At 50.4% G+C, this 13495-nt stretch overlaps 1 protein-coding gene and 1 gene segment (V, D, J or C); one reads left to right on the plus strand and one right to left on the minus strand.

The window, feature by feature from the left end:
- The window catches only part of LOC119951152 (probable G-protein coupled receptor 139), a 115071-nt gene that overhangs the window by 32001 nt on the left and 69575 nt on the right, over positions 1–13495 (plus strand). For 5 of the 6 annotated variants that reach the window (XM_038774171.1, XM_038774167.1, XM_038774168.1 and 2 more), the window contains exon 1: positions 8995–9100. Coding sequence is in view for 1 of the 6 variants with exons in the window: in XM_038774170.1 (XP_038630098.1) it covers positions 9055–9100 (46 nt within the window). In the remaining 5 variants the exon portion in view is untranslated. Of the gene's footprint in view, positions 1–8983; positions 9101–13495 lie in introns of those variants that run through there. The other variant, XR_005457518.1, reaches the window with a different exon arrangement.
- Positions 1–13495, minus strand: part of LOC119951168 — a 28021-nt gene that overhangs the window by 2218 nt on the left and 12308 nt on the right. The window contains 3 exon segments of the C gene segment in view: positions 1007–1324; positions 1415–1717; positions 8995–9300. Of these exon segments, the coding sequence occupies positions 1007–1324; positions 1415–1717; positions 8995–9300 (927 nt within the window).

Genomic DNA, 13495 nt, shown 5'->3' on the forward strand with positions numbered 1-13495 from the left:
TTGGCATTTCATGCACATCACCACATGTGCAATAGTGGCTTGCTCAGCTCTTTCAGAGGAGAGTTATGAGTCAACCACATGGGTTTGTGCCTGGAGCCACATCTGGGACAGACAGGGTAAGGACAGCAGGTAGCCTTCCCGAAAGGAACATTGACAAACTATTTGGGTTTTTACCACAATCTAACAGCTTCTGATTCACAGATTTGAACGTTTAATTCCTCAATGTTTCCTTTCTAAAACTGAATTCAAATTCCCAAGCTGTCATCGATTTGAACTCAGTTCTCTGGATTATTGACCATACGTGTCCTCCGCATATGAAGGTTGTATGTTCAAGCCCCACTACAGATACGTGAGTACATAATCAGGAATTGCAAACCAGTACTGAGGGAGCTCTGCACTGTGTTGAGTGCCGTCTTTCAGGAAGAGACGTGAGACCAAAGCCCTTTCTCGGGTTGAACAAACCGATACCATTGTCAGGAATTTGAAAAAGGGAAAGGGTAGAGAGGACAATGTTTAACAGATTATCTGATAATAATAATATAAGATCACTTATTGTCACAAGTCGGCTTCAATGAAGTTACTGTGAAAAGCCCCTAGTCGCCACATTCCGGCGCCTGTTTGGGGAGGCTGGTACAGGAATTGAACCGGCACTGCTGCCTGTTCTGCATTACAAGCCAGTTGTTTAGCCCACTGTGCTAAACCAGCCCCAATATGATCATCATATTGCTGTGTGTGAGACATTTCTGCACACAAATTAGTCAACACTGTCGTTACATTGAAACACTGACTGTTGGTTGCAAAACATTTTGGGACATTCTGAGGATGTGAAAGGGGGACATTAATGCAATTGTATCTTTCTTTGTCCAAGCCTCTGGATTACTGATCCACTCAAACACCCACTGCATAAACACATGCACACTGTTGGTGTTGTACTTTCTGACCCTCGTAGAGTTTATAGCCTTCGGGATCAGCAATGTCAATATTGGAGCTAGGCCCAGGTTCATACCTTGGACGTTCCTCACTGTCCCATTGGTGCTGAAGTTGGAGGCTGGATGAGACACAGCACAGATGAAGGTCGAGCCTTTCTTCCACTCCTCTGTACTCACAGTCAGGTAGTGCCTGACACTGAATGTCCCAGCCTGCTCCAGATCAGTGAGTCCAGCACGGGTCTTGGAGGAGATCAGATCGCCATCTTTCTCCCAAGTGACATTTATGAGGTCCGGGTAGAATCCAGTGATCACACATTCGAGTGTGGCTGTGTTCTTCATCTTCATCTCCTCACTTGTTGGAGGCAGCAGTCTGACCCTGGGACCTTTTGGCACAACTGGAACAGATGGGTAAACAAAGGAAGTGTTAGTCCTTTTTCCCTCATGTTTAACAGATTCAGGTCATTAATGTCCCACCTCCTGCCCACCTTTTGCTCTGCTTATCCGTTTGGACACTGGTACAGATGAGGAAGCACGCTGGGCAGAGCACACAAACTCCACCCCGCTCTCCCACTCCTCTGCACTGGTTCGAAGTTGGCTGACGATAATGTGCAGGCTCCCTTCCTCTGTCGGGGATTGAGTCGAAACTCCTTCACTTATTTTCTTGCTGCTCACTTCCCAGGAGATCTGGACTGAGCTTGGATCAGAACAAACCACTGAGCACTCCAGGGTAGCAGTCCTGTTCATCCAAACCTCTTCAACAGAAGGATCTCGGAGAAAGACAGACATTCCTTGGAATGAGAAAGGGAAAACTTCAGAGGAATTGACATTGTTTAGTGTCAGAAGGCGTCAGAATTTCAGACAAGACTTTTCTATTGTTGATCAGCAATGGAAGGATAGGACAAAAGTGACTTTAAACCACAATCATTTTTAAACTGTAAAACTTGGGCTGATATTGGATCAGGTTATACTGCAGCTTCTCGCACATTAACAGGGTTATTTCAAGGTCATCTTGCATTTCTTAGTTTTTAGTTTTTGATGGAGAAACACAATGTGAGCATCAGCAAATTACCCAGCCTTCAGAACAGCCACCACAACACCACACAACCCTGCCAGGGCAATCTCTGCAAGACATGCCAGATCATCGACTTGGATACCACCATTACACGTGGTAACACCACCCACCAGGTACGCGGCACATACTCGTGCGACTCGACCAATGTAGTCTACCTCTTACGCTGCAGGAAAGGATGTCCCGAAGCGTGGTACATGGGCGAGACCATGCAGACACTGCGACAACGAATGAACGGGCATCGTGCGACAATCACCAGGCAGGAATGTTCCCTTCCAGTCGGGGAACACTTCAGCAGTCAAGGGCATTCAGCCTCTGATCTCCGGGTAAGCGTTCTCCAAGGGGGTCTTCAGGACACGCGACAACGCAGAATTGCCGAGCAGAAACTTATAGCTAAGTTCCGCACGCATGAGTGCGGCCTCAACAGGGATCATGAATTCATGTCGCATTACATCCACCCCCCACCATCTGGCCTGGACTTGCAAAATCCTACCAACTGTTCTGGCTTGAGACAATTCACACCTCTTTAACCTGTGATTATCCCTCTCCCTGGATCTGTAATGTTTTGATTACCTGCAAATGCTCGCATTCCAAGCCTTGTCTGGCATCTCTGACTTTGTCTATATAAATGTTTCTGGAACATACCTTGCCATTCACCTGAAGAAGGAGCTGCGCTCCGAAAGCTCGTGTTTGAAACAAACCTGTTGGACTTTAACCTGGTGTTGTAAGACTTGTTACTGTGCTCACCCCAGTCCAATGCCGGCATCTCCATACCCAGGATTGGAGGCTGTGCCTTCAGCCACCTCCGCCCTAATCTCGGGAACTCCCTCCCTAAACCTCGGTCACTTTGTTTAAGGCTTTCCTGAAAACATATCTCTTCAGCCAAACTTTTGATCACCTGTCCTACTGTCTCCTTCTTGACTCAGTGTCAATCTTTATCCTCCAGTGAAGAGAAAACCATAAGAAATAGCAGGAATGGACCATTCAGCCCCTCGAACCTTCTCCATCATTCATTACTATCATGGCTCATCTTCTTCCTCAACTCCCTGTTCCAGCCCACTCCCCATATCCTTTGATTTGATGAAGAATCAAAACATATTGACGTCAGTCTTGAATATACTCAGTGCTGGAGCACCCACAGCTCTCTGAAGGAGGCAATGCCAAAGATGCACAACCTGGAAGAAACGTCTCCTCATCTCAGTCCTTCATGATTGATCCCTTATCCTGAGGCTGCGGCCATCATGTTCTGGATTCTCCAGCCAGGGGAGACTCCCTCTCAGTGTCGATCCTGTCAAACCCCTTCAGAATCTTCTCTGTTTCAAAGAGATCACCTTTTATTTCTCTAAAATCCAGAATGTCTCAATTAACTCAGACCCTCATCATTGGACAACCCTCCCATCGCAGCAACCAATCGAGTGAATCTTCTCTGCATTGCCTCCAAGGCAAGTACATCCTTCCTTTGATATGAAGACCAAAAATGGACACAGATTAACAGGTCTGGTCCCAACAAATCCCTGTGCGATTGAATCAAGACTTCCAGTCAGCTTGGAACAAAGGTTAACATGTATTTAGCTGCCTCATTACTTGCTGTACCAGAATATTTACTTCCTGTGTGTCTTGTATGGCGCATTCAAGTCCCTCTCAGCAGAAGTTTTCAAAAGATTAATGCCTTTTAACAGATATTCTGATTTTGCTGCCAGAGCATTTAACCTCACACTTACACTTTTTATATTCCATCAGCCAGCTTGTTTCCCACTCAGTTAACCTGATTGTATCTCTTTGCAGCCTCTTGGTGTCCTCTTCTCAGCTTACAGTCAAACTTGTCTTGTCAACACATAGCAGAGTCTGTCGTACTGATTATTGTGGCACTCCACTAGTTACAGCCTGATTACTTTAAAATGTCATGGGCGCGATTCTCCCAAACCGGGAGAAATCGTAAGGCTGGCGTCAAAAACGGGCGGGTTTGACGCCAGCCTCCGCCCCCCCGACCGGGAACCGATTCTGGTCCCCGGTCGGGGCTAGCATGCCGCGGCCGTGAACTCCGGCATCGCGGGCTTAACGAATTTCGTTAAGCCCGCTTGCCAGAGCTTGCGCCGGCTGACGCGTCACATGACGTCAGCCGCGCATGCGCAGATTGGAAGACTCCAACCAGCGCATGCGCGGATGACGTCATCGCGCATTTGCGCGAAACCCGCGCATGCGCGGGCCGGGATGCCCCTCAGCCGCCACGCGAATGGATACAGCGGGGCGGCGTAAGGACAAAGAGTGCGCGGGAATCGGACCCGCTGCCCGCGATCGGTGGGCACCGATCGCGGGCCCATGGCACCCTTGGCACGGCCGTGGTACTGCCGTGCCAATCGGTGCCATAGTTGCCAAGATCCGAACTTTACGGCCGTTTTTACGAACGATCAGACCAGGTGTGTTTGACGTTCCTAAAAACGGCCGTAAAGGGCTTGGACTTTGGCCCATCGGCCAGCTGAGAATCGCTGCTCGCTGTAAAAAAACGGCGGCAGCGATTCGTGTCAGGAGTCGGGCGTGGGGAGAATAGCGGGAGGGCGTCAGACTAGCGTGGCCGTAAAAATTTACGTACGTAAAAATTCGTGAGTGCGGAGAATTGCGCCCCATGTTTCTCCCGACTCTGTTTCTCTGTTGACAAATCCTCCATCCATTTTGATATTATCCCCAGCATAAGCTCATACCTGGTGTATTAATCTTTTATTTGGCACATTCTTGAACGTTTTGAAACTCCAAATATACAACTTCTACCAGATCCCCTGTGTCTACCCCTGGAGCTAAGTCTTCAAAAAATCAAATTGTCAGATACAATTTCCATTTTGTGAAACCATGTTGTCTTTGTCTGATCAGACGAGGATTTTCTACGTGTGTGATTCCTCCTTAATAATAGATTCCAGCAACAATAGATTCCAACATTTTCTGACAACATACATCAGGCTCAGGGTCTGTAGTTTTCTATTTCCTCTCACCCTCCTTTCTTAAATCGCAGTGTTATTTATGTTTTCTAACTTCCAGTCCACGGGAGTTTGGGGAATTTTGGCTGTGAAGCACTCTGGGATGTCCTGTGGTCATGAAAGACGATAGTTAAATGCAAATTGTTCTTTGCTGTTCTTTTTCTGATTGGAGACAGCACCGGATCTCCTCAGTGTTAAAATCCTGATCCGAATGTTCCATTGGCCGGGCCTCTCCCTGTCTGTGTCATCTTCTCCAGTCCTACAACCGCCCAGAAACTCTGCATGACTCTGGTCTCTGGCCCACCCTTCACTCCCTCTCCCCCAGCATTGGTGGCCATGCCTTCAGCCACCTCGGCTCTAATCTCTGGAACTCACTGCCTAAACCTCAGTGACCTGCCACCTCTCTCCCCTCATTAGAGACTCTCCTTAAAACCTTGCTCTTCGCCCAAGGTTTTGGTCACAATCTCTCCTTCTTTAGGCTCAGCGTCAGTTTCTCTTTGGTTTTCCTCCTGTGAGGCACTTTGGAATGTTTTGCTACATTAAAGGCGCTACCTCAATGCAAGTTGTCATTGATTCCCTGTTGAAGAAGATGGTTAGTTTGCATTGGGAGAGCAGCTCCCATGAGTCAGAGGAAGTAACACAAGTCCCCTCTTCCTGCAGATTGGGGATTATTTCTGCCCAACATGTAGTTCCTCTAGTTTCATTCCAGAGTTACCGGCCTAGGAAGATAACGGGCAGGATTCTGCTGTAATCGGCGGGGCGGGCAACTCCGGCGGGACGGTGTGGCGTAAACCACTCCGGCGTCGGGCCGCCCCAAAGGTGCTGAATCCTCTGCACCTTCAGGGGCTAGGCCCACCCCGAGTGGTTTGCGCCCCGCCGGCCGGCGGGAAAGGGGCTTGACGTCGCACCAACCGGCGCCGAAGGGCCTCCGCTGGCTGGCGCAAGTTGGCGCATGCGTGGGAGCGCCGGCGTGTGCTGGCGTCATCCCTGCGCATGTGCAGCGGGCTTCGTTTCCGCACCGGCAATGGCGAACTGCTACAGCCGCCAGTGCAGAACAATATTGTGCCCCCGCTGCACAGGCCCGCCTGCTGGTCGGTGGGCCCCGATTGCAGGCTAGGCCACCGTGGGGGCACCTCCCGGGGCCAAATTCCCCCCACGCCCCTCCAAGAACCCCGGAGGCCGCCCGCGTCCCGCCGGTAAGGACCTACTCCAATTTAGGCCGGTGGGACTGGCAAAAAACGGGCGGGACTTCGGCGAATTGCAGGCCGGAGAATTCGGGCAGCCCCAGGGCCCATTGAGTCGCGCCGGTCCCCGCCATTCTCCGAGGCGGGCAGCGGGATTCACGCCGGGCCGGAGAATTTGGAGGACGGCGGGGGCGGGATTCAGACCGACCCCCGGCGATTCTCCGACCCGGCCGGGGGGGTCAGAGAATCCCTCCCAAAGTGTGATTGAATTGTCCACATTTTCTGATTTGTACTCATCTCCCAGGGACGTTCTGTACTTGATTAAAACACACACATTCATTTCCTGAATCATAACTGCTGTGATCCACACTGATTGTTCTCTCCCGATGTAATATTAATACTTGGAGAGAAACAGGGGACGGGATTCTCCGACCCACTGGGGGTCGGTGTGAATCCCGCCCCCGCCGGCTTCCGAATTCTCCAGTGCCGGGGATTTGGCGGGGGTGGGAATCGCGCCGTGCCGGTCGGCGGCCGCTCACAGCGGCTCCCCCCACCGATTCTCCTGCCCGCGATGGGCAGAGTGGCCGCCTGTTTTCGGCCAGTCCCGCCGGCGTAAATTACAGCAGGTACTTACCGGCGGGACCTGGCTGTGCGGACGGCCGCCGGGGTCCTCGGGGGGCGTGGGGGAATCTGGCCCCAGGAGGTGCCCCCACGGCGTCCTGGCCCGCGATCAGGACCCACCGATCCACGGGCGGGCCTGTGCCGTGGGGGCGCTCTATTCTTTGGCGTCAGCCGCTGTGGTCCTCCGTCATGGCCGACGCGGCGATGAACCCCCCTGCGCATGCGCTGGGATGACGCCAGCAGACGCTGGCACTCCCGTACATGCGCCGGCCAGTGGAGGTGCAAACCTGCCCGGCGCCGGCCGAGCCACTGAAGGTGCGGAGGATTCCACACCTTTGGGGCGGCCCGACGCCCGAGTGGTTCACGCCACTCCTCAGCGCTGGAGTTGCCCGCCCCGCCGATTCCCGCAGAATCCCGCCCAGGATTCCTATATTTGTGTCTGGATCAAAATCTTTTGTGTCCGCCAACTATCAGCTCTTCCAGCTGCAATTTGAGCTGATGTTCAGCACACGGTGTCTGGCTGACAGGACCGTGACTGTTATTCGGCTGAGATATTCTGTTTCTCTCTCTTGTCTTTTGAACAAAACCTTCACCAATTCCCTCCCAGATTGGGATTGCTCATTCTATTAGTGAGAAAGTCGAGACGTTTAGAAATCCCTTTTCTAGTTTGTCTCCTGTCATAAAACCTGACAGAGTTAGAAAAAAAAGTCCCCTTGCCCTTGTAAAATGATGATATTATTGGACATGCGGCATTTAATATTGTTTTCACCTTCTGAGAACATTTTTAAAAACACATCCCCGACTTGGATTCCTGTGAACATTGAGCTCCGATCACTGACTGATATCAGCATCCAGGATTGCAGGAGTGAAGGGAACTGTTGCGATTTCTCCACCCCAGAACTTCATACAAAAGCTACCAGATTGTACAGGACATCAGTGAAATCCTTGTGTCCTGAATCAGCAACTTGCTTCAGGACCAGCATCATTGAAGGGGCCAATCGCACCATTTTACTGGATCAACGAGACCCAACCCACCACCTCCTAACCTCACAGTCTCTCTCTCTCTCTCTCTCTCTGGGTGACAAATAGGCTTCTAATTCTTGGCAGCTTGAGTCAGCTTTGAGAGACAATGATCAGGCGGTGGGGTCAGGTCCCTATTCAATCTGACCTGGAACAGGTCATGACAAAATGACCGTTTAGTTTAGGAGTGGGTTGGGTGCAGGAACCCAAACCATGGCTGTAATATTCGCAGTGTTGACACTTTCATTCTGACATAAACCATGGGCTGAATCGGAACCATCCTGGATGGTTCGTAATAACATTCAACAGCCAATTCCATTCACAGTCAATCACTTTATTGTACACGTCTGTTGGAGACAGTTATATTGGACCTTTTCACCATTTATGAGGGTCAGATTGAGGTCAGTCTGATAAACAAGCTTCGGCATACACTCAGAACAAGAGCAAGGAAGGCAAGGAAGGCAAGGAAGGCAAGTGCAAGGTTGGTTTCCACCTGGAATTGGAAGAGATGCAGATTAAGTGTTAGACATTTTCACTTCCCCTCCCCTGTGCTGGGAAGGTGCCCAAAACCCTGCTCAGTCCTTTCAGGACCACGTGGATGATGAAAAGCTGCTTCACCTTGTCTAGAATAGTAATGTCAGGGGAAACTGACCTGTGCTTGAAGGGGACGTGGTGGGGGTGGCGATTCAGTTCAAGACAATGCAGGGAATACATTGATCAGCGATTAATTGGTTAATTTCTGGAGCAGGCACGGGACACAGTGAAGCAAATCCAGGCAATTCCTTCAAATGGGAAATTGGAAAGATTTATTTCCTAAAACGGCATTTAGGAGATGGGAGCAAAGGAAACATAAGGAGCTGATTTGAACTGTGGATGGTATTGGATGTGTTGGTCTCAGATGGGGTGTATCAGGGGGACCATTTCACATCCTGCCCCATTTTCATTTCCACTCACAGAGAGTGACATTGGATAAGGGCGTGAACAGAGAGCCAGCCAATTCCCACAGTTTCCCTGCCATTTGGTTAAAATTACTCCCCTTAAATTTAATGTCGAAGCACAAAATACTAAACATTTCACCTCTCCCAACAGGATCGATATTTGTGACAGTGATTCATGATTTGAGGGTGAGTCTTCCTGCATTAAGTGAAGACAAGTCTAAATTACTGACAGTTTATTCTTTTCCTCTCTCAGACACCACTTACCCTCTCGGTACCTCATGCTGATCCTCTTATCGGAGTTGGAAGGTGTGTGGGTCACTCCACATGTGTAGTCATTCCCTTTCTTCCAATCCGCCACGGGAACTGTCAGGTAAGAGACTGTTTCGAACGTCTTGTCGGATCTCTCTTTGGAAGGTAATAACACATTGACTTGGACTTCTCCGGCTTTGGTCCAGGAAACCTGTACTTTGTCAGGATAGAATCCGGATATGACACATCCCAGGACAGCAGTAGTTTGATTGTAGACAGTCTCCGCGGATGGGACAAGGGGGGTGACGTTTGGTGCTTGAGCTGTAAGACATTTCAATGTTTCAGATTACACAAGTGTTTTGCTTCAGGAAAACCCTTCAACTTCTAGAGTAACCATCACGATGCGAATACCATTCATTGTCTATTTGACCGGCTTCTCTCTTCCCCTCTCCTGAAATATTTGCTGATTCTTTCATTTCGAGATTTTTCCAAACATTTTACTTCCTGAGTGACTTGCTGCGTAAGGTCAGCTTTTTCCTGCTGATACTTGACAGTCTCACAGTGCCAATAACCAGTCTGACATTGACACAGTCAGGTAGCACTTTATAAAGTTGTTGCTGAGACTTTGGGGATTTCAGGTAGAATTTGGAATTCTTCACACAGGGACAAGTTTAGCCTTAACTCCACATTCCGCCTCCCTGGGATATCCTTTAACTCCTTAGTTAGTCAAGAATCTATCCACCGCTGCCTTAATGATAGACATGGACCCTGCCTTCCCAGACCAGGGAAGACGGTTTCAATGATTGATGACCCTCTGTGAGAAAAGGTTTCTTCTCATCCACATTTTAAATAGAAGGCACCTTATTTTCAAACTGTGTCTCCCAGTTCTGGCATCTCCCAAAAGGGGAACAAGCTTTTCAGCATCCACCCTGTCCAGGCCCCACAGGATCATATATGTCTCAATAAGATCATCTCGCAATCTTCTAAACTCCAATGGATACAGGCCCAGCCTGTCCAACCGTTCCCCATCAGATAACATCCACCCATCCCAGGTATCAGTCGCATGAACCTTCTCTGAACCGCTTCTAACTCATTCATAGCCGATATTAAATAAGGAATATTCTAGATGAGGTTTCTCCAACACCCTGTACAACTGTAGAAAAACATCCCTACTTTTGCATTCGATTCCCTCTGCAACAAACATCAATATTCTCTTTACCTTCCTGATCACTTGCTGTACCTGCAGACTCACCTTTCCCTGATTCATGTACTGGGACACCCAGATCCCTCTGTACCGCAGACTAACCTTTCCCTAATTCATGTACCGGGACACCCAGATCCCTCTGTACCACAGACTAACCTTTCCCTGATTCATGTACCGGGACACCCAGATCCCTCTGTACCGCAGACTAACCTTTCCCTGATTCATGTACCGGGACACCCAGATCCCCCTGTACCTGCAGACTAACCTTTCCCAGATTCATGTACCGGGACACCCAGATCCCTCTGTACCTGCAGACTCACCTTTTCCTGATTCATGTACCAGGACACCCAGATCCCTCTGTACCTGCAGACTGAACTTTCCCTGATTCATGTACCGGGACACCCAGATCCCTCCGTACCGCAGACTAACCTTTCCCAGATTCATGTACCGGGACACCCAGATCCCTCTGTAGTGCAGACTAACCTTTCCCTGATTCATGTACCGGGACACCCAGATCCCTCTGTACCTGCAGACTAACCTTTCCCTGATTCATGTACCGGGACTCCCAGATCCCTCTGTACCTGCAGACTCACCTTTTCCTGATTCATGTACCAGGACACCCAGATCCCTTTGTACCGCAGACTAACCTTTCCCTGATTCATGTGCCGGGACACCCTGTTCCCTCTGTACCGGCAGACTAACCTTCCCCTAATTCATGTACCGGGGCACCCAGATCCCTCTGTACCTGAAGACTAACCTTTCCCTGATTCATGTACCGGGACACCCAGATCCCTCTGTACCTGCAGACTAACCTTTCCCTGATTCATGTGCCGGGACACCCAGATCCCTCTGTACCTCAGACTAACCTTTCCCTGATTCATGTACCGGGACACTCAGATCCCTCTGTACCGCAGACTAACCTTTCCCTGATTCATGTGCCGGGACACCCAGTTCCCTCTGTACCTGCAGACTAACCTTTCCCTGATTCATGTACCTGGACACCCAGATCCCTCTGTACCTGCAGACTGACCTTTCCCTGATTCACGTGCCGGGACACCCAGATCCATCTGTACCTGCAGACTAACCTTTCCCTGATTCATGTACCGGGACACCCAGATCCCTCTGTCCCTCAGACTAACCTTTTCCTGATTCATGTACTGGGGCACCCAGATCCCTCTGTACCTGCAGACTAACCTTTCCCTGATTCATGTACCGGGACACCCAGATCCCTCTGTACCTGCAGGTTAACCTTTCCCTGATTCATGTACCGGGACACCCAGATCCCACTGTACCTGCAGACAAACCTTTCCCTGATTCATGTACCGGGGCACCCAGACCCCTCTGTACCGCAGACTAACCTTTCCCTGAGTCATGTACTGGGACACCCAGATCCCTCCGTACCGCAGACTAACCTTCCCCTAATTCATGTACCGGGACTCCCAGATCCCTCTGTACCTGCAGACTAACCTTTCCCTGATTCATGTACCGGGACACCCAGATCCTTCTGTACCTGCAGACTATCCTTTCCCTGATTCATGTACCGGGACATCCAGATCCCTCTGTACCGCAGACTAACCTTTCCCTGATTCATGTACCGGGACATCCAAATCCCTCTGTACCTGCAGACTCACCTTTCCCTGATTCATGTACCGGGGCACCCAGATCCCTCTGTACATGCAGACTCACATTTCTCTGATTCATGTACCGGGACACCCAGAACCCTCTGTACCTGCAGACTAACCTTTCCCTGATTCATGTACCGGGACACCCAGATCCCCCTGTACCTGCAGACTAACCTTTCCCAGATTCATGTACCGGGACACCCAGATCCCTCTGTACCTGCAGACTCACCTTTTCCTGATTCATGTACCAGGACACCCAGATCCCTCTGTACCTGCAGACTGAACTTTCCCTGATTCATGTACCGGGACACCCAGATCCCTCCGTACCACAGACTAACCTTTCCCAGATTCATGTACCGGGACACCCAGATCCCTCTGTAGTGCAGACTAACCTTTCCCTGATTCATGTACCGGGACACCCAGATCCCTCTGTACCTGCAGACTAACCTTTCCCTGATTCATGTACCGGGACTCCCAGATCCCTCTGTACCTGCAGACTCACCTTTTCCTGATTCATGTACCAGGACACCCAGATCCCTTTGTACCGCAGACTAACCTTTCCCTGATTCATGTGCCGGGACACCCTGTTCCCTCTGTACCGGCAGACTAACCTTCCCCTAATTCATGTACCGGGGCACCCAGATCCCTCTGTACCTGCAGACTAACCTTTCCCTGATTCATGTACCGGGACACCCAGATCCCTCTGTACCTGCAGACTAACCTTTCCCTGATTCATGTGCCGGGACACCCAGATCCCTCTGTACCTCAGACTAACCTTTCCCTGATTCATGTACCGGGACACTCAGATCCCTCTGTACCGCAGACTAACCTTTCCCTGATTCATGTGCCGGGACACCCAGTTCCCTCTGTACCTGCAGACTAACCTTTCCCTGATTCATGTACCTGGACACCCAGATCCCTCTGTACCTGCAGACTGACCTTTCCCTGATTCACGTGCCGGGACACCCAGATCCATCTGTACCTGCAGACTAACCTTTCCCTGATTCATGTACCGGGACACCCAGATCCCTCTGTCCCTCAGACTAACCTTTTCCTGATTCATGTACTGGGGCACCCAGATCCCTCTGTACCTGCAGACTAACCTTTCCCTGATTCATGTACCGGGACACCCAGATCCCTCTGTACCTGCAGGTTAACCTTTCCCTGATTCATGTACCGGGACACCCAGATCCCACTGTACCTGCAGACAAACCTTTCCCTGATTCATGTACCGGGGCACCCAGACCCCTCTGTACCGCAGACTAACCTTTCCCTGAGTCATGTACTGGGACACCCAGATCCCTCCGTACCGCAGACTAACCTTCCCCTAATTCATGTACCGGGACTCCCAGATCCCTCTGTACCTGCAGACTAACCTTTCCCTGATTCATGTACCGGGACACCCAGATCCTTCTGTACCTGCAGACTATCCTTTCCCTGATTCATGTACCGGGACATCCAGATCCCTCTGTACCGCAGACTAACCTTTCCCTGATTCATGTACCGGGACATCCAAATCCCTCTGTACCTGCAGACTCACCTTTCCCTGATTCATGTACCGGGGCACCCAGATCCCTCTGTACATGCAGACTCACATTTCTCTGATTCATGTACCGGGACACCCAGATCCCTCTGTACCTGCAGACTCACCTTTCCCTGATTCATGTACCGGGACACCCAGATCCCTCTG

This window comes from Scyliorhinus canicula, chromosome 17 (genome assembly GCF_902713615.1).
Source record: "Scyliorhinus canicula chromosome 17, sScyCan1.1, whole genome shotgun sequence".
In the NCBI taxonomy this organism is placed as follows: domain Eukaryota; kingdom Metazoa; phylum Chordata; class Chondrichthyes; order Carcharhiniformes; family Scyliorhinidae; genus Scyliorhinus; species Scyliorhinus canicula.